This window comes from Pseudophryne corroboree, chromosome 10, assembly GCF_028390025.1.
Source record: "Pseudophryne corroboree isolate aPseCor3 chromosome 10, aPseCor3.hap2, whole genome shotgun sequence".
NCBI classification, from domain to species: domain Eukaryota; kingdom Metazoa; phylum Chordata; class Amphibia; order Anura; family Myobatrachidae; genus Pseudophryne; species Pseudophryne corroboree.
This window is the reverse complement of record NC_086453.1, coordinates 21,203,806-21,225,594: the sequence shown is the minus strand read 5'-3', so window position 1 is coordinate 21,225,594 and position 21,789 is coordinate 21,203,806. Positions and strand designations below refer to the sequence as shown.

The window sequence follows — 21,789 nt, the reverse complement described above, 5'->3', positions numbered from 1 at the left end:
TATAAGAATATCGGGAGTAGAGTGATGGGCTATTGAATATTATGGTTACACCCACTTGGCATACTCTATCACCAGTACCTCTATTCATGTTCTCTATTCATATTTGTGTAATGTTAGATGTGTATAAATGTTACTTTGTTCTTAGATGTCACCAGATGGCTTTGTTGGGCACTGCTATATTCTTTAGCATGGCTCCTAAAAAAAAGTTACTATCACTGTAGGCATAGAGGCACCAAACAGCTGGCCGCATCCTAAGGAGTTATGCTAACTGCTGACAGATGTACACCATTGACTAGACAGAGGACGATCGGGCACCAGTCAAATTGATACAGTATTGTTATGAGAAAACCAAAATTTTCTTAAATTAATGGCGTCGTCCTAGTTGGTGGTGCGCCCAGAGCCAGAGAGTAACTGTAAAAGGTAAATGATCCATGTGAAATAAAGATATAATAATTAAAGATTTTTAAAATGTTCTGGTCTGTTTTGTCACAGTGTGTGATTGGAAAGGTTAGTCTGTGTGATTTATAACACTTGATTTTCCAACGTAAATGAATTTCTCCACTCAGCACAGGGTGTGTTATGATCCTTAATGAGATTCCTCAAATTGATGTTTAAATACCACGATTGCATTGTTTGCCCAGCCTGAGTAACATGCTATGTATTTAAATCTTGGAAACTAATTTTCTCTTTCCACCTATGTGCAAATACCAGCGCTTATTATTAAGGGCTGATTTCTCTAGTGACACAGATAATTATTGTATGATCTATCTGATCTCTAACGCAATCTCTCACCAGTTTTTGTGCTGTCTTTTGTTAGACAATTTAACCAAAATCATAGATTTTGTATCTCCTGTTCATGCTCTACTATTTTTCCGTGGACTCTCATCTGCGATCCACGGAGCACAATACCACAGACGTGGGATCTGATGAGCCGTGCCTAACGTAGAAAGTAGATCCACACATTTTCTACTTTACTTATTCATCTCTTTCTTTGGCTTCCCACACTCTCTCCACTCTTTCTCTTATTTCGTATATAGGTGCACTCTCATTGGTGTACTATCATATAAATGCTCTACTATCATACCACGCTGCCAATGCCCGATCTCGTCCGATCTTGGAAGCCAAATAGCGTTGGGCCGGGTTAGTACCGGGATAGGAGACTTCCTGCGAATACCTGGTGTTGTAGAGCAGGGATTAATTCCCTTTCTATGTGAGTTGTGACGCCAATAGCAGTATCACCACTAATTCTTACCTCTATGATATTCTTTCATATTTGAGGCTTACGACCAATCATTGTGGCATACGTCAGAAAGTCAGGTCCTTTTGAATGCTGGTGACCATTAATTCTTGAATTTAAGTAGCCCTATTGGGACGTACTTATCAAATAATCCTTTATGACCACTCCCCGGTCCCATCAATACAGATATTCTGTACTGGTCAGGGGAAATGGGGGTAAGACGATCAAATGTCTACAACCTTTCCAATCACACACTGTGATAAAACAGACCAGAATATTTTAAAAATCTTTAATTATTATATCTTTATTTCGCATGGATCATTTATATGGGTAATCTCGTTTTAAATGTTAACATTAAAAATTATGTTTTAAACATTTCTTTTCATATGGTATAGGAATTTTCCTTTCTTTCTAAAGAGTGCGCCCACACAACAGCCTTCTCTCTCTCCCCTTTTACAGTAGATGTACACCATTAACAGATTAGAGATTTATGAACTAAGGGTCTATGTACTAAGCCATGGAGAATGGTAAAGTCACCTTGGTCATTTTTATCCACCCCTCTATGCGTTTCTGCATAACTGTTGACCATGCACAATGCAATCTGTAGGCAACTTTGCTCGCATCCTGCTCCAATTCAACAGCTGGTTTGCCTTATTACTTGCCCAAATGTAGAGAGAACTGTATAAGACATCATGATCCCACCTCCCAAAGAAGAGAACGTTATCTCACCACAGAAGTCCAGGATGAGACTCTGAAGTTTCATACCTTTTATGAAGCCCCACTTTTACTCCAAAGAGAAACTGATTTAAACAAGGATGCAAAAGAGCTGGTGCATGACAGCAAGGTGGCATCTAAAGTGATGAGCTGAGAATGGGTTTCCTCAGATGGGGCTCATGTTTACTCCAACTGACATCTTCTTGGAAAAAATTTAGGAGCAGGACAAGTAACTTTCTCGGTCATTAGAACTCAGACTGCGGTAACCCCAGATGTCCTGCATCCACTCAGGTGCAACCCCTAGAATCACTAGAATTGCATCTATCTATATACTCCAGATTCTTGTCCTTTGGGCGAATGTAGCTGTGAATTACAGTGCTCGTGATATAGAGCAAGACATTACTAGCAGGGAAAAGACTAGAGAAGTCCATATTGGTTGATGCTGTCCATGAGTTACCTCGGTTCTCGGACTTTGTCCCAAGGCAAGGAGTTTACATCATTGTAATCTGTTTTCTTGCACACTGTGAAATAACATTCACCTATAACTATCCCTGTATGTTAGTGGCCAATAAAGTGAAGTTTAAAACTGTTAACTAATTTCACCTGTTCTCATGAATTGAACTTATATCTCTGTGCTTTACCACAGCTCCTAGGGTAATTGATCATATGACCCATTGCTGCAGACCTATCTATATGGCCCTGCTCCAGGGGGAACAGGAAGGCGTGGGACTGGATAAGGTACTGTAGAAACGATGTACCCACTCCCCGACCTGGCTGTGCGCCTGGCAGGGAAACCTGACCACACCCCCATGATGCCATGGCCGCATTCTGTTTGGTGTTGTGCGTCCTCTAAGGCATGGCCGTGCCTCCATACGCTTAGCATATCTCATAGTGCAGGCTCTCCAACTGTTGCAAAAAACTACAAGTCCCAGCATGCTTTACCAACTGATTAGTGGGAGGACACGCTGGGACTTCTAGTTTCACAATAGCTGGAGAGCCCAAGGTTGGCCATCCCTGCCCTAGTACCTGGCCTGACCTCTCCTGTCGGCCCTGTCTGTATTATGTAAAGCAGCTGGTGGGAGAAATTCCTACTGTTGTGGACCTTTAATTCTTTCAGATGAGACCCTGTGGTATTGTCACAATTGTAACTAGCATACAGTACCTTCCAACAGTCCAATATTTTTTTTTCATAAAAGCCCTATTTTAGACCACCCATAGGGTGTGTTCTAGCCAAAAATGTCACACTCCAAAGTGAACTTAGTGCAGTGAGGGTGGAACCTTGGCTGTATTAAGGGTCACATGGGTCTGGAGTCAAAAATGTTGAAGGGCCTATACTGAAAAGGGGAGGAGCTGTGACCAGTGCTGTGTGGGTGTGGCCAGTGCTTGTGGGTGGGGGCAGTGCTGTGTGGGTGGGGCCAGTGCTATGTAGGTGCCTGGTAATGATATTGAACATATTTTAGGAAACTGCACATTTTCTTTACTGCTCTTTTTGTCCATACCCTTGGTAATTATAAAGATGGCTTCTGGATACTGCATTGGTTACACTGTATAACAGATCTGCTCCTTTGAGCTAGTTTGACTAATTTAGGTCTTACCACAAAGCAATGCAATCCATGCACATAAGTGCAGAATCCGATGGACCCCCATCTCTGAGAAGAAATCAAACAAAAAGAAAAGTTATTACAAGCGTTATTGGACAGTGAGAAACATAAATAGCTTGTTTTTAATTTACTTTTGTGGAAAATATCCAATGAAACATGTGCATAGTTATTGTAATCCGACTATAACTTTTATTAACACACAAAACAAACAGGAACTACGGAAAATGGTGCCACGAGTGGCCAGAATTGTCTGGTGGTATCAATTAATAAGCCCCCCCCCCCCCCGCAAACAAGCAAAAGCATCACACGGCTGTTGGAAAGCCGCAGGTTGACCAAGCCTGGTCTATATGAAAATGCGCAGTTCACAACATGGTGAGTGCAGCTTATCCAGCACTTCTGAGAGACTCCTCGAAAACTGTAAAGAATGTGCTGACTGCATACACAAGCCCTGTGAACGCTGGTCACAACACACATGTAGTATGTGCCATTGTCCTGCTTTCCTGTTACATGCAACGTTACTTTTTTAACACTCATGAGTACTGGGGGCTGTTTTTTTTAGGGTGCAATTCACCATCTTTGAGACTCCAGTTGAGCTCCCTAATCAGTTAACACACCTGAAATGGGATCCGGTCAGAAGAATCCCAGCTGTCAGGATCCCCGCAGTCAGAATATCAACGCCAGAATTCTGACACTATTTGGAATGCGTCCCAAATAGGTTAACCATCCTAGCACTGGATTCCCGACAGCCAAGATGCCAAATGAACATCCACGAGGACGCAGGACAGGTAAGCCAGGGGCGGAACTGTGGGAGGCAGTGGAGTCGGCTGCCGCCGGGCTCCTGACCACAAGGGGGCGCATCTCCTCCACTGTCTCCCGCAGCCTGAGAACTGCGCTGCTATTGTGGACGGAGGAGCAGTCACTGACACGGAAGCTGCCTCCTGTAGGGAGAGATGGCACTGGCTGCAGCTAGGGGGAGCTCCAGAGCACAGCTCCTCTTCTAGCCAGCCGAGGGAAGCTCTCTGCTCCGTCAGCCTGATGATGAAAGCCAAAGGTAGACACTGTGTGGGGGGTAGGGGAGAGGTGTATTTGGGGGGAAGCACTGTGTTTTGTGTGTGCTTGTTTTTAAGTGAGGTGTGTGTGTGTGTGTTTTTAATGAAAGTTGTGCATTCAAGTAAAAGGCATGTGTGTGAGTGATGTGTGTGTGTGTGTAAGTGAGAGACATGTGTATGTAAGTGAGAGGCATGTATGTGTGTGTAAGTGGGAGGCATGTGTATGTAAGAGAGACTTGTGTGTGTAAGTGAAAGAGACGTGTGTGTGTGTGTGTTTAAGTGAATGAGGCGTTTGTGTTTTTTTTATATATATATCTAGTGTTCACGCTAGGTGTCTGCACCTTTTTTTAGACAGATGAATCCCACCCTGCCCGTTTTTGTGCGCCCTACCAACCCGCCGTTTTCTGCCTGCCGTACCCCGCCACGCCGCCAGACCCAGCCGTGCGCCGCCGGACCCGGTAAGCACATGAGAGTCCCCCTGGGCTAAATTAACCTTGTAAGTATTTTGCAGCTGTAAACTTCAATCTCAGTGCTCTCTACCTGGTGCAGTGTGCCTCAGTGCTCTCTACCTGGTGCAGTGTGCCTCAGTGCTCTCTACCTGGTGCAGTGTGTCTCAGTGCTCTCTACCTGGTGCAGTGTGCCTCAGTGCTCTCTACCTGGTGCAGTGTGCCTCAGTGCTCTCTACCTGGTGCAGTGTGTCTCAGTGCTCTCTACCTGGTGCAGTGTGCCTCAGTGCTCTCTACCTGGTGCAGTGTGCCTCAGTGCTCTCTACCTGGTGCAGTGTGCCTCAGTGCTCTCTACCTGGTGCAGTGTGCCTCAGTGCTCTCTACCTGGTGCAGTGTGCCTCAGTGCTCTCTACCTGGTGCAGTGTGCCTCAGTGCTCTCTACCTGGTGCAGTGTGCCTCAGTGCTCTCTACCTGGTGCAGTGTGCCTCAGTGCTCTCTACCTGGCGCAATGTGTATAACGTGCTCTATCTGTCGCAGTGTATAGGAGGTTCTATCTGGTGCAATGTGTATTAGGTGCACTACCGTGTGGTGTAATGTGAATTGCCACTATTATGAAACAACGCCGCTAGATTTTTGGAGCGCGCCTTCGGCGCGGACAGTCCATGTTTTGGCCCATAGGTATGGGAGCACCAAGCATTATAGTATGTACCTAAGTTTGCCCATCCCTCCCCGTGATCAGCACCCTGCCGTAAAAAAAATCCTACAGTGAACACTAATTATATCGGCACACCACTGCGCCAAAGCATCTCCATCGAGACCTGCTGGCGGGTGAGGGAGCACTGTAGGTGTACTATAATGGTATGCTGGTGTCTGTTTTATTGTAATAACTGACTTGGTGTGCATCCACTTTGTATGTGTATCTATATTACTACTGGGAAAGGTACCTGAGCACGCTGCTACTGTTCACCCTTAGTCCCGGATAGCTACATATGGTATGTGTGTGTATGTGTATATGTAGGGGGGCACCAACATTTATCATGCCTCCGGGCGACTGGGACGAACTTACGCCACTGAGGTAAGCCACAGGGGGTAGTGGTGGTGGGTGTTAGATTTAGGCTGCGAGGGGAGGGTTGGGGTGTTAGGCTGTACCGGTAATTGTTTCCATTGCCTATGGCTGTGATCATACACCAGACCTGGGATGTCTTTTTGTGCTTGCAAAGTGCATGAATTTTACTGTTTTTATGTGGTTACATTTTTATCCATTATTAAAACATATCACCCTATGGGTAGAATGTACTAGCCTGCGAGGTGCAGCCGGCTCAGAAATTTCTACGAGGCAAAACTACAGTAGGTTGACATTATGGGGTCTATAAGGGAAATTTGATAGTTTTAGGTGCTGGCAGACATTAGATGGCATCCAATGGAGCAATTAAATTGCTTGGTTGTAAACCACTGCCGACAACAGCATTTCAGCTCGCCCCAGATTCTGTCGAGAGACGAAACAAGTGAAACGTGACCTGTGTATATACTGCTGCACCTGTGTATAATGCTAACATGTATATACTGCTGCACCTTTGTATAATGCCCACATGTATATACTGCTGCACCTGTGCATAATCCCCACATGTATGTACTGCTGCACCTGTGTATAATGCCCACATGTGTATACTGCTGCACCTGTGCATAATCCCCACATGTATGTACTGCTGCACCTGTGTATAATGCCCACATGTATATACTGCTGCACCTGTGTATAATGCTCACATGTATATACTGCTACACCTGTGTATAATGCCCACATGTATATACTGCTGCACCTGTGCATAATCCCCACATGTATGTACTGCTGCACCTGTGTATAATGCCCACATGTATATACTGCTGCACCTGTGCATAATCCCCACATGTATGTACTGCTGCACCTGTGCATAATCCCCACATGTATGTACTGCTGCACCTGTGTATAATGCTCACATATATATACTGCTACACCTGTGTATAATGCCCACATGTATATACTGCTGCACCTGTGTATAATACCCACATATATATACTGCTGCACCTGTGTATAAGGCCCACATGTATATATATATATACTGCTGTACCTGTGTATAATACCCACATATATATATATATACTGCTGTACTGTACTTGTTTGCTCCGGGCACTGATAACCCAATAGCTGATATAGCTATGTTTATGTACCCTGTACTTGTCCTATATTGTCTTCAACTGTAAGTTGCTGTTTTCCTATTTTGATTATTTGTTTATGTACTCTGTAATTGGACACTGCGGAACCCATGTGGCGCCTATGCGCTCCATTGTAACCAATGGTGGGAACTTTGTGGTCAGCGGTTGAACGAAAGTAACCTCACCGCTAACCACAAAGTTCCCACCATTAGTTACAATGGAGCGCATAGGCGCTACATTGTAACACTGCCGGGTGCTGCCTGTCATACAGTACAGGAGCACACAGCCAATCAGGAGGGTGCCACAATGTGGCGCTCCCTGATTGGCTGATGGAACCCTCTTAGACAAAAGTCAGGGGGGGTTTCTGGCATTCGGGGAAAAGGGTCCCATGTGAAAACATGGGGCCCCTTTCAGTGCGAGGTCGGGTGTCCGTTTTGTTATTTTGCAAAGTACCAGGATTACAAATGGATTAAAAGAGGAGCCATCTACACTGGATTTTGTGAGTATAATTTTTTCAACAGGTACACCATGGATTCTACATGGAGAAGAGGACCGACCCTCGTGAGAACATAGGTAAGTATGTGTATATGGAGGTGTGGATGTATGTATTAAAAGTTTTACTTTCAAGGTGTATGTCTTATGTTTTTATTGGGGTATTTTTTTAGTAGTAGTACTACAGGTACCAGCGGGCCCGGTTTTCCACCGCATGCTGGTACTTGTGGTTCTCCAAGTACCAGCTTGCGGGGGAGGCTTGCTGGGACTTGTAGTACTGCTACTAAAAACAATGGGGGTAATTCTGAGTTGATCGCAGTAGCAAGAAAGTTATCAATTGGGCAAAACCATGTGCACTGCAGGGGGGCAGATATAACATTTGCAGAGAGAGTTAGATTTGGGTGGGTTATTTTATTTCTGTGCAGGGTCAATACTGGCTGCTTTATTTTTACACTGCAATTTAGATTGCAGATTGAACACACCCCACCCAAATCTATCTCTCTCTGCACATGTTATATCTGCCTCCCCTGCAGTGCACATGGTTTTGCCCAATTGCTAAAAAATTTCCTGCTGCGATCAACTTGGAATTACCCCCAATATTCATTTTTTGTCAAAAAGGCTATCAGCCTCCCATCCGCAGCCCTTGGATGGGGGGGACTGCCTCGGGCTTCACCCCTGGTCCTTGGGTGGCTGGAGGGGGGGGACCCCTTGATTGAAGGGGTCCCCACTCCTCCAGGGTACCCCGGCCAGGGGTGACTAGTTGGTTATGTAATGCAAGGGCCGCAGGGACCTAGATAAAAGTGTCCCCTGGCTGTGGCATTATGTATCTGGCTAGTGGAGCCCGGTGCTGGTTTCAAAAATACGGGGGACCCCTACGCTTTTTGTCGCCCGTATTTTTGGAACCAGGACCAGGAGCAGAGCCCGGTGCTGGTTGTTTAAATATGGGGGAACCCCTATAATTTTTTTCCCCATATTTTTTCAACCAGGGCCGGCTCAAAGAGCCCGAGGCTGGTTTTGCTTAGGAGGGGGGACCCCACGCAGTTGTTTTTTTTTTTAAATAACACTTTCCCAGAAAAAAATGCACGGATCTCATGGATCCGTGCATGCCTATCCGAACACGGTAAAAAAAAGCAGGTCTGTTTTTTTTTAGCACTTTTTCACGAATTGTATTTCAGCACGGCAGTGTTTGGCTATTGTCGGCAGTGTTTGTGATTTGCACTTTTTAGTAAATTCCCGATTTCTACCAAATTGCAGGCGTATTTGACCAATGGTGTATTGATTCGTAATTTTTTCCAAGGACTTCCAAAATAATACGAATGCCCTCATCACTGCCGTCATTTGAGTTTAGTAAATTCCCGAGATGACACTTTGAAGAAAAAACGTCCTCTCGGTCAAAATCGGGACCTTAGTAAATATACCCCAATGTTTCTGTACTATATTATGCTATGTATCTGTTAAGCGCCTTGAGTCCTATTGGAGAAAGAGCGCTATATAAATAACATTATTATTATTATTATTACCTGTGTATTGTACCCACACATATATACTGCTGTACCTGTATATATTGCCCACACGAACCCTCGTATATACATGTGTGTGTAAATCTGTCTCTGATGCTAGCCAGTGCCTCCCCAGCCATTTACCTCACCGCATGTCACAGGTTGGTTATTACTTTATCTCCATCCACATTATCTCTCTCCAAGGCTTAGGGGGTAATTCAGACCTGATCGCTCGCTAGCTGTTTTTTGCAGCGCTGCGTTCACATAGTCACCGACCACCGGGGAGTGTATTCTAGCTGTGCAAGTGTGCGATCGCATGTGCAGCCGAGCAGTACAAAAAGAGTCTGTGCAGTTTCTGAGTTGCTCTGGACTTACTCAGCCGCTGCCATCACTTCAGCCTGTCCGGTCCCGGAATTGACGTCAGACACCCACCCTGCAAACGCTTGGACAATGCATGCGTTTTTTCAAACACACCCAGAAAATGGTCAGTTGCCACCCACAAGCGCCTTCTTCCTTTCAATCTCCTTGCCATCGGCTGTGCGAATGGATTCTTCGTAAATCCCATTGCACAGCAACGATCCGCTTTGTCACCCGTGCAACGCGCCTGCACATTGCGGTGTATACGCATGCGCAGTTCTTACCTGATCGAAGCGCTGCAAAAAACGCTAGCGAGCGATCGGGTCTGAATTACCCCCTTAGTACATAGACACCTACAGTATATCAAGGTTGACATTTTGAATGTCAACATTTTCACTGTTGACATTTTCACCATGTAGACATTCTGAAATCTGAATTTCCAAAGGTCGTCCTTCAGACCATGGGGGTCATTCCGAGTTGTTCGCTCGCAAGCTGCTTTTAGCAGCTTTGCACACGCTAAGCCGCCGCCTATTGGGAGTGAATCTTAGCTTCTTAAAATTGCGAACAAAAGATTCGCAATATTGCGATAAGACATCTCTGTGCAGTTTCTGAGTAACTCGAGACTTACTCTGCCAGTGCGATCAGTTCAGTGCTTGTCGTTCCTGGTTTGACGTCACAAACACACCCAGCGTTCGCCCAGACACTCCTCCGTTTCTCCAGCCACTCCCACGAAACGGTAGCGTTTTTTCACACACACCCATAAAACGGCCAGTTTCCGCCCAGAAACACCCACTTCCTGTCAATTACATTACGATCACCAGAACGAAGAAAAAACCGTGAGTAAAATTCCTAACTGCATAGCAAATTTACTTGGCACAGTCGCAGTGCGGACATTGCGCATGCGCACTAAGCGGAAAATCGCTGCGATGCGAAGAAATTTACAGAGCGAACAACTCGGAATGACCCCCCATGTCGGCATACTGGTGTTGACATTCACCACTCTATAGGCAAATTAAGAGATGATGTGCCTCTTATTTGCATTTTCTCTTTGAAACAAAGATTTGCAGATGAGATTTCCAGTCATTATTTGATATAAATGCCTTTATTATGTATCAATTTTTATGAATATTTCTTTATATAGGACCAGTATAATCAATGGCACTTACAATCAGGCTTGGACTGGCCCACAGCGGTACAGGGGAAACCACCGGTGGGCCCCACTGCCCAGGGGCCCCACCTCCTGCTCTGAGGATCAGGAACTAGACTGTGTACTTGAATTATACATTATACATATGTTACCTTCAGGGCCGGTTCTAGCCCTTTTTGCGCCCCGGGCGGGAAATAGGGATGTGGCTTAATACAGGGGGCGTGGTCAGTTACGCCCCCTGTACAGTAGAGTAGCGCCGCTGAAATGCTGTGCGGTGCGCGATGACGTCACTAGACGCTACGCGTCTAGTTCCCTTCGTGGAGAGGACCTTTACTGTGCGGTGCGCGATCACGTCATTGCGCACCACACAGCAAAGGTCCTCTCCACGAAGGGAAACTAGACGCGTAGCGTCTAGTTCCCTTCACAGCGGGACCAGCGGGGGACACAGCGGGCAGCGGGGGGCACAGCAGTAGCGGATCTTGCCGTGGTGCGGCGCCCTCCGGAAGGCGGCGGCGCCCCGGGCAAAAGTCCTGCTTGCCCGTGGCAAGATCCGCTACTGGTTACCTTATACTGGACTATGGTGTATTCTCTACAGTTCATTGCTGTTATTAATCTGTTATTAATCTGGTACATTATCATGCATGCAGCAGCTGAATTTACGGTATATATTTATGAAGGGGCCCAGACGTTGCACTCTCTAATGGTTACTCAAACCAATGAGGTGGCAGGCCACACCCCCTCTGCAGACTGGCCACACCCCTAAACATGGGCCCCTACCAATGCATCCCCCCTGTGGGCCCTACATGCCCCAGCCAGACACTGCTTACAATTATACAAAGTCCAGATCATGCCAAAACAGTAATTTATAGGGAACGATTGATTGAAGTGCATGAATAAGAGAACAGGTCATTACATGCAGTGAGGAAATCTCCCGCTAGGGAGTAGTCTGGTCATTTTAAAAACCAGTTGTTCAACTATTAGGTGTAACATTGGTGTAATAGGACTTAATAACACACGTACCTAAATAATTAATGTTATTTACAGGCAATTTGTTTCTCAATAAGTCAATTATCTTCCGTCACTAAGCACGGACATTACAATTCAGGCCACTGAAGTCAAAGAGAAGTTATTAAAGCATGAATATTAATGAACGGGAAAGAACAAGTCTGGGAATGAAAATAAAAAAAATCGTCAGAATTTGGGACGTGTCAGAATTACAATTATTTAAAAAAACAAAAACATTTGTTCTATTGTTTAACAAAGCAAATTGTTCTTTCTTAGGGATGACGTGATATTCTTAGCAATACATTGGAATAAATGATGTTAAATCTCATATCTTTTCACATTCTATTCTTTTATATATTTGTTATTGTACTTTTTAACTATTGTAGATCCACAGCAAATTCACTATTGGGGTAATGTCACCTTGAAGTGTTTTGACATACATGTGACTGTATTTCCACACACGCGGTAGATGCCCTTCTGGCTGCAGAATTTTCTCTGTACTACACTGTAAATACAGATGGGTCCACGTTTATCTTGGCCTTTAATAGGATTAACTGAGACTCGGTAGTCGGAGTTATGGGGTCAGTCCGAGTTGATCGCTCGCTAGCAGTTTTTAGCAGCTGTGCAAACGCATTGTCCCCGCACACGGGGGAGTGTATTTTCGCTTTACAGGAGTGCGAACGCCTGTGCAGCCGCGGGGCAGCAAACACATTTTGTGCAGAACAAGACCACCCCTCTAGTTACTTATCCTGCGCGATGATTGCTGCGACGAGTGACACGGTAATGACGTCAGATACCCGCCCAGCAAACGCCCGGCCACGCCTGCCTTTTTCCAAACACTCCCAGAAAACGGTCAGTGGACACCCAGAAACTCCCACTTCCTGTCAATCTCCTTGCGTTCGGCTGTGCGATTGGAATCGTCGCTAGAACCAGTGCAAAACCACAAAGGACTTCGTACCCGTACGACGCACGTGCTCATTGCGGTGCATACGCATGCTCAGATTAGCCAGTTTTTTTTCATTGATCGCTACGCGGCGAACAACGGCAGCTAGCGATCAACTCGGAATGACCCCCGAAATCCCCTGCTGTAATGACTTAATCCCCTGCTGTATTGTTCTCTCTGTATTGTATTGCAGCTGAGAACAATAGATGAAGAGTTTATGTAAACAAACCATGGTGTGCCTAGGCGCAGCAAAGAAGCCAAGATAACCGTGGATCTATCTGTAGATCATTAGATTTGATGGAGATAGAGTAAGGGGGAGTTTATAGTAGTGATGTGCACCGGACATTTTTCGGGTTTTGTGTTTTGGTTTTGAATTCGGTTACGCGGCCGTGTTTTGGATTCGGACGCGTTTTGGCAAAACCTCACCGAAAATTTTTTGTCGGATTCGGGTGTGTTTTGGATTCGGGTGTTTTTTTCAAAAAACCCTAAAAAACAGCTTAAATCATAGAATTTGGGGGTCATTTTGATCCCATAGTATTATTAACCTCAATAACCATAATTTCCACTCATTGCCAGTCTATTCTGAACACCACACACCTCACAATATTATTTTTAGTCCTAAAATTTGCACCGAGGTCGCTGGATGGCTAAGCTAAGCGACACAAGTGGCCGACACAAACACCTGGCCCATCTAGGAGTGGCACTGCAGTGTCAGGCAGGATGGCACTTCAAAAAAAATGTCCCCAAACAGCACATGATGCAAAGAGAAAAAGAGGCGCACCAAGGTCGCTGTGTGACTAAGCTAAGCGACACAAGTGGCCGACACAAACACCTGGCCCATCTAGGAGTGGCACTGCAGTGTCAGACAGGATGGCTCTTCCAAAAAATAGTCCCCAAACAGCACATGATGCAAAGAAAAAAGGAGGCACACCAAGGTTGCTGTGTGACTAAGCTAAGCGACACAAGTGGCCGACACAAACACCTGGCCCATCTAGGAGTGGCACTGCAGTGTCAGGCAGGATGGCACTTCAAAAAAATAGTCCCCAAACAGCACATGATGCAAAGAAAAAAAGAGGTGCAATGAGGTAGCTGTGTGACTAAGCTAAGCGACCCAAGTGGCCGACACAAACACCTGGCCCATCTAGGAGTGGCACTGCAGTGTCAGGCAGAATGGCACTTCAAAAAAATAGTCCCCAAACAGCACATGATGCAAAGAAAAAAAGAGGTGCAATGAGGTAGCTGTGTGACTAAGCTAAGCGACCCAAGTGGCCGACACAAACACCTGGCCCATCTAGGAGTGGCACTGCAGTGTAAGACAGCATGGCAGATTATAAAAATTGTCCCCAAACAGCAAATGATGCAAAGAAAAAAAGAGGCGCAATGAGGTAGCTGTGTGACTAAGCTAAGCGACCCAAGTGGCCGACACAAACACCTGGCCCATCTAGGAGTGGCACTGCAGTGTCAGGCAGAATGGCACTTCAAAAAAATAGTCCCCAAACAGCACATGATGCAAAGAAAAAAAGAGGTGCAATGAGGTAGCTGTGTGACTAAGCTAAGCGACCCAAGTGGCCGACACAAACACCTGGCCCATCTAGGAGTGGCACTGCAGTGTCAGACAGGATGGCAGATTACAAAAATTGTCCCCAAACAGCACATGATGCAAAGAAAAAAAGAGGCGCAATGAGGTAGCTGTGTGACAAAGCTAAGCGACCCAAGTGGCCGACACAAACACCTGGCCCATCTAGGAGTGGCACTGCAGTGTCAGACAGGATGGCACTTCAAAAAAATAACAGCACATGATGCAAAGAAAAAAAGAGGTGCAATGAGGTAGCTGTGTGACTAAGCTAAGCGACCCAAGTGCCCGACACAAACACCTGGCCCATCTAGGAGTGGCACTGCAGTGTCAGACAGGATGGCAGATTATTAAAATTGTCCCCAAACAGCACATGATGCAAAGAAAAAAAGAGGTGCAATGAGGTAGATGTGTGACTAAGCTAAGCGACCCAAGTGGCCGACACAAACACCTGGCCCATCTAGGAGTGGCACTGCAGTGTCAGACAGGATGGCTCTTCCAAAAAATAGTCCCCAAACAGCACATGATGCAAAGAAAAAAAGAGGCGCAATGAGGTAGCTGTGTGACTAAGCTAAGCGACCCAAGTGGCCGACACAAACACCTGGCTCATCTAGGAGTGGCACTGCAGTGTCAGACAGGATGGCACTCCAAAAAAAATGTCCCCAAACAGCACATGATGCAAAGAAAAAAAGAGGCGCAATGAGGTAGCTGTGTGACTAAGCTAAGCGACCCAAGTGGCCGACACAAACACCTGGCCCATCCAGAAGTGGCACTGCAGTGTCAGACAGGATGGCACTTCAAAAAAATAGTCCCCAAACAGCACATGATGCAAAGAAAAAAAGAGGTGCAATGAGGTAGCTGTGTGACTAAGCTAAGCGACCCAAGTGGCCGACACAAACACCTGGCCCATCTAGGAGTGGCACTGCAGTGTCAGGCAGAATGGCACTTCAAAAAAATAGTCCCCAAACAGCACATGATGCAAAGAAAAAAAGAGGTGCAATGAGGTAGCTGTGTGACTAAGCTAAGCGACCCAAGTGGCCGACACAAACACCTGGCCCATCTAGGAGTGGCACTGCAGTGTAAGACAGCATGGCAGATTATAAAAATTGTCCCCAAACAGCAAATGATGCAAAGAAAAAAAGAGGCGCAATGAGGTAGCTGTGTGACTAAGCTAAGCGACCCAAGTGGCCGACACAAACACCTGGCCCATCTAGGAGTGGCACTGCAGTGTCAGGCAGAATGGCACTTCAAAAAAATAGTCCCCAAACAGCACATGATGCAAAGAAAAAAAGAGGTGCAATGAGGTAGCTGTGTGACTAAGCTAAGCGACCCAAGTGGCCGACACAAACACCTGGCCCATCTAGGAGTGGCACTGCAGTGTCAGACAGGATGGCAGATTACAAAAATTGTCCCCAAACAGCACATGATGCAAAGAAAAAAAGAGGCGCAATGAGGTAGCTGTGTGACAAAGCTAAGCGACCCAAGTGGCCGACACAAACACCTGGCCCATCTAGGAGTGGCACTGCAGTGTCAGACAGGATGGCACTTCAAAAAAATAACAGCACATGATGCAAAGAAAAAAAGAGGTGCAATGAGGTAGCTGTGTGACTAAGCTAAGCGACCCAAGTGCCCGACACAAACACCTGGCCCATCTAGGAGTGGCACTGCAGTGTCAGACAGGATGGCAGATTATTAAAATTGTCCACAAACAGCACATGATGCAAAGAAAAAAAGAGGTGCAATGAGGTAGATGTGTGACTAAGCTAAGCGACCCAAGTGGCCGACACAAACACCTGGCCCATCTAGGAGTGGCACTGCAGTGTAAGACAGGATGGCAGATTATAAAAATTTTCCCCAAACAGCAAATGATGCAAAGAAAAAAAGAGGCGCAAAGAGGTAGCTGTGTGACTAAGCTAAGCTACCCCAGTTGCCGACACAAACACCTGGCCCATCTAGGAGTGGCACTGCAGTGTCAGGCAGTATGGCACTTCAAAAAAATTGTCCCCAAACAGCACATGATGCAAAGAAAAAAAGAGGTGCAATGAGGTAGCTGTGTGACTAAGCTAAGCGACCCAAGTGACCGACACAAACACCTGGCCCATCTAGGAGTGGCACTGCAGTGTCAGACAGGATGGCAGATTATTAAAATTGTCCCCAAACAGCACATGATGCAAAGAAAAAAAGAGGTGCAATGAGGTAGCTGTGTGACTAAGCTAAGCGACCCAAGTGGCCGACACAAACACCTGGCCCATCTAGGAGTGGCACTGCAGTGTAAGACAGGATGGCAGATTATAAAAATTGTCCCCAAACAGCCAATGATGCAAAGAAAAAAGAGGCGCAATGAGGTAGCTGTGTGACTAAGCTAAGCGACCCAAGTGGCCGACACAAACACCTGGCCCATCTAGGAGTGGCACTGCAGTGTCAGGCAGGATGGCAGATTACAAAAACTGTCCCCAAACAGCACATGATGCAAAGAAAAAAAGAGGCGCAATGAGGTAGCTGTGTGACTAAGCTAAGCGACCCAAGTGGCCGACACAAACACCTGGCCCATCTAGGAGTGGCACTGCAGTGTAAGACATGATGGCAGATTATAAAAATTGTCCCCAAACAGCACATGATGCAAAGAAAAAAAGAGGTGCAATGAGGTAGCTGTGTGACTAAGTTAAGCGACCCAAGTGGCCGACACAAACACCTGGCCCATCTAGGAGTGGCACTGCAGTGTCAGGCAGGATGGCACTTCAAAAAAATAGTCCCCAAACAGCACATGATGCATAGAAAAAAAGAGGCGCAATGAGGTAGCTGTGTGACTAAGCTAAGCGACCCAAGTGGCCGACACAAACACCTGGCCCATCTAAGAGTGGCACTGCAGTGTCAGACAGGATGGCAGATTATAAAAATTGTCCCCAAACAGCACATGATGCAAAGAAAAAAAGAGGCGCAATAAGGTAGCTGTGTGACTAAGCTAAGCGACCCCAGTGGCCGACACAAACACCTGGCCCATCTAGGAGTGGCACTGCAGTGTCAGACAGGATGGCAGATTAAAAAAATTGTCCCCAAACAGCAAACTGCACAACTGAAATGCACCACAGGTATAGAATCTTGATGGATAGTATACTTGACGACACAGAGGTAGGTACAGCAGTGGCCTTCCGTACCGTACTGCTATATATACTGGTGGTCACTGTGTCAGCAAACTGCAAAACTAAAATGCACCACAGGTATAGAATGTAGATGAATAATATACTTGACGACACAGAGGTAGGTACAGCAGTGGCCTTCCGTACCGTACTGCTATATATACTGGTGGTCACTGTGTTAGCAAACTGCAAAACTAAAATGCACCACAGGTCTAAAATCTAGATGGATAGTATACTTGACGACACAGAGGTAGGTACAGCAGTGGCCTACCGTACTGTACTGCTATATATACTGGTGGTCACTGTGTCAGCAAACTGCACAACTGAAATGCACCACAGGTATAGAATCTAGATGGATAGTATACTTGACGACAGAGAGGTAGGTACAGCAGTGGCCTACTGTACCGTAATGCTATATATTATATACTGGTGGTCAGCAAACTGTGCAAAACTGAAATGCACCACAGGTATGGATGGATAGTATACTTGACGACACAGAGGTAGGTACAGCAGTGGCCTTCCGTACCGTACTGCTATATATACTGGTGGTCACTGTCAGCAAACTGCAAAACTAAAATGCACCACAGGTATAGAATGTAGATGGATAGTATACTTGACGACACAGAGGTAGGTACAGCAGTGGCCTTCCGTACCGTACTGCTATATATACTGGTGGTCACTGTGTCAGCAAACTGCACAACTGAAATGCACCACAGGTATAGAATCTAGATGGATAGTATACTTGACGACACAGAGGTAGGTACAGCAGTGGCCTACTGTACCGTAATGCTATATATTATATACTGGTGGTCAGCAAACTGTGCAAAACTGAAATGCACCACAGGTATGGATGGATAGTATACTTGACGACACAGAGGTAGGTACAGCAGTGGCCTTCCGTACCGTACTGCTATATATACTGGTGGTCACTGTCAGCAAACTGCAAAACTAAAATGCACAACAGGTATAGAATGTAGATGGATAGTATACTTGACGACACAGAGGTAGGTACAGCAGTGGCCTTCCGTACCGTACTGCTATATATACTGGTGGTCACTGTGTCAGCAAACTGCAAAACTAAAATGCACCACAGGTATATAATGTAGATGGATAGTATACTTGATGACACAGAGGTAGGTACAGCAGTGGCCTTCCGTACCGTACTGCTATATATACTGGTGGTCACTGTGTCAGCAAACTGCACAACTGAAATGCACCACAGGTATAGAATCTAGATGGATAGTATACTTGACGACACAGAGGTAGGTACAGCAGTGGCCTTCCGTACCGTACTGCTATATATACTGGTGGTCACTGTCAGCAAACTGCAAAACTAAAATGCACCACAGGAATAGAAGGAGAGCAAAATGACAGGCATAGGAATGGAGAGAGTTAAACCTCCTGTGAGGGGTGGACCTAAATGTTATGAAAAGTACAGCCAATGGTAGAGAGGGGAGGGTTCAGTATATATAGGGATGTATAGGCTAGCTGAGTCTCTCTTGCTGCTGGTTTGCCTTCTGGTGAGTTTTGCAGAATTGCATATTCACTAGTGTTTTAGCTAGGCTAGTTAGAGTATTCAGGTTTACACTGAAAACTGTTATACTGTTATATAGTATACTGTTATACTATTATAGCTGTTATACTGTTATACTGTTGTACTGTTATAGCTTCACCCTCCTCTCTCATCTCACCACACACTGCTTTGGGATAATGGCCGCCTCTCGCCCCCTCCGTTCTGCTGGGACCCCAGCTCGTTACCGCTCACCAGGCTGTGAAGCTGGGTCCACGGATGGGCCTGCTGGCTCATCTGCCCGTTCCCCGTCCACCAGCGCCGACGCGGGTGCCCGCGCGGCGGTGGATGAACGGACCCGGTCTTCCCTGCCCCTGGTTTCGGGTCCGGTAATAACCTCCGGCCGCGAGCGGCAGGGGGGGCTGGGGGCACGGGGGAGACGACCGGAGGTGGCCGGGCATCGGTCTTCACCTCCACCTCTTGAGGGTGAGGCGCCATTTCCGGGAGCAGGCGCCCGTGGGCGCGCGCGGCCAATGGGGGCTCCCATCCCATCTCCCCACCCGTCCCCCTTGTCACGGCCGCGGGGTGATGCCGGGCGAGGGAGTCAGGGTGGGCGGAGAGCGGCGGCGGGTCGGACGAGGCCTGTTGCAGGGTCTCATCCGGCGGTCCTTTCCGGTGGCCCAGACGCTGGAAGGAGGGTGGCGGGAAGCGGCGGACTGCGCGCACGCCCGCGCTCTCAGCCAGTGGCGCCGTTCACGCACGTGTGCGCGCAGCGGCGCCGCCAGTTTCAACGTCTTTCCTGCTGCCTCCCTTACAGCCGGAGTCTGGCGGGGAGCGGCGGCGGGGGGGGGGGGGGGGGGGGGGCGTCCCAGGATAGAGCGGGCAGCATTGAGCCCCGCAGAGGTGCCTTCCCTGCAGACGGAGAGAGCTCCAGCCTGCGGGGGGGAGGGAACGCGCGGGGGGGGCGGTGGTAGGCACAACAGCGATAGTGAGGGCCAGCAGGCGCAGGATAGGATAGAAGATTGGTGGGGGGCCACGCCAATTGTGGTCAGGGGGGCCAGCAGATCACCAACAGGCCAGGCGGGGCATTGGCCGTTGGGTCCCTTATTGGCGCCTGCCGGCCGACGGGCCAGGAGAGGTGCGCCGGCATCTGCGGGGGCTCCCGCCGGTGCCGTCCGCGACTTTTGGGAAAGTTAGGAGGCTTCCGGAGAGTTGGCGTCGGCTCTGTCGACGGTGGTGGCCGCATTGGGCCCATTGGCCGCATCCCCGGAGGCAGCAAGGCATTCCGGCGCGCGCGCAGAAGCAAGGGCGTCCGGTACGCAGCCGGATCAGCAGCTCAGCGAATAGCGCGCGCTTGCCGTGACCTGGGGCGGCCGCGGCGCTGTTGGGACACCGTCCAATACGGACGGAGCGCGGACGCGAGGTGGGGACGTCTTTGCCCCGGAGTGCTAGGCATGCCCCCGGAGTGGTTTCCGGGTCCCATGCTTTGTCTTCTTCTTCAGGTGATCGCGGAGAAGTTGAGGTGGACGTGAGCGATGAGGAGGATTTCGAAGTTTCCACACCGGAGGACTCCCAGTCCGAACAGTCGACAGCGTCAGGTGAGGTTGAGCAGTCGGCGTCGGGCTCCAGCGCGCGCTCCAGTTCTCTCAGTTCATCCTCTTCTTCATCCCTGTTGTCACAAGCGTCCGACGTCAGTAGCACGACTAGGGCAAAAAAGCGTGCGACGAAGTACGCTAAGAGGGCGGCAGGGCAGCAGGAGAGGCAGAAGAGACGCAACCGGCTTAGCGAGGACGCTCGCAGGGCCAAGAAGCTCCGCGATTTGCTGGGAGTAGTCCTCTGTGATTATACGGCAGTGTTGAGGGGGTTGCGGGATAGCTGCCGTAGGAAGATCTGCAGAGGCGATTACGTTGATATGTTCGTGCTGACTAAGGACGCGAAGAAGGAGTTTAAGGCAGCGACAGCTAAGAAAGGCATCGGAGCTGAAGCTTTCCGTACTTTCGACAACTGGCTGGCCGTTTTTTGCGTCTTTGCGGCGTGTTATCTGGAAGATAGGCCTGAGGAACATATGAACGTCATACGATACCTGCACTTGATACACGATATGCAGCGCACATCGTCAGGAATCGAATGGCGGATGTATGATGAGAAGTTCAGAGAGAAGCAGGACTGCTTACAGATTTTTTGACTTTGGTTTCAAGGACGTGGAGGTCTGGCTCCAGGTCACCCGGGCTTCTCAACCCACAAAGGAGCCCCGGAGTCCGGGGGCGGACGGGCAACGCGCAGGGTCGTCCGCCCAGGGGAGTAGCGCGGAAGGGGGACCGGGTAGGAGAGGTAGGTTGGCTATCCGCGGGGGAGGGCAGGCCGCCGTGAGGGGGAAGTGCTTCGCATTTAATAATGCGACCTGTTCCTTCGGCAAGCAGTGTCGGTTTCGACATTCGTGCTTGCAATGTGGCGGCTTCCACCCGGCCTCCAACTGTTTTAAAGGAAATCGGCAAGGTGCGAGGGGAAAGCAGAGCTACGCAAGACCCGGCGCGAGCGGGATCGCTCCACAGGGCCCAAACGCCAATTAATTTGGACGCCTTGTCCAAATGGTTGGATTGGTATCCGAATAGTATGGACGCTCAGTTTTTGTTTCAGGGTTTTAAGTTTGGTTTCCGCTTGCCAGTTGCGGGCGAAGTATTGGTCAAGGCTCTCCGGAATCTTCAGTCCGCTCGCGCCTTGCCGTCTGTTTTGCGTGAGAAGGTTGATAAAGAGGTGCGAATGGGTAGGATGGAGGTCCCGTTTAGCTCGCCCCCAGTAGATGACCTGGTCATTTCCCCAGTGGGGGTAGTTCCCAAGAAGACTCCGGGTGCCTTTCGGCTCATTCAACATCTTTCTTACCCGTCAGGG

General features: G+C 47.9%; 1 protein-coding gene, 1 long non-coding RNA gene and 1 pseudogene across 4 annotated transcripts in view; 2 read left to right on the top strand and 1 right to left on the bottom strand.

Annotated features, from left to right (window-relative positions):
• FCGBP (Fc gamma binding protein) overlaps nt 1–4,468 on the bottom strand; it is a 98,049-nt gene extending 93,581 nt beyond the window's left edge. The window contains exons 1-2 of the mRNA XM_063942205.1: nt 4,167–4,468; nt 3,547–3,600 (exon numbers count right to left, since the gene is read on the bottom strand). Coding sequence (XP_063798275.1) covers nt 3,547–3,598 — 52 coding nt within the window. The 5' untranslated portion in view covers nt 3,599–3,600; nt 4,167–4,468. The remainder of the gene's footprint in view (nt 1–3,546; nt 3,601–4,166) is intronic.
• LOC134968273 (5S ribosomal RNA) lies at nt 1,071–1,189 on the top strand (annotated as a pseudogene).
• The window catches only part of LOC134965830 (uncharacterized), a 107,684-nt gene continuing 90,362 nt past the window's right edge, over nt 4,468–21,789 (top strand). For 2 of the 3 annotated variants that reach the window (XR_010188518.1, XR_010188520.1), the window contains exons 1-2: nt 4,468–4,603; nt 4,953–5,059. This is a non-coding gene — a long non-coding RNA (uncharacterized LOC134965830). Of the gene's footprint in view, nt 4,604–4,952; nt 5,098–21,789 lie in introns of all 3 variants that reach the window. The other variant, XR_010188519.1, reaches the window with a different exon arrangement.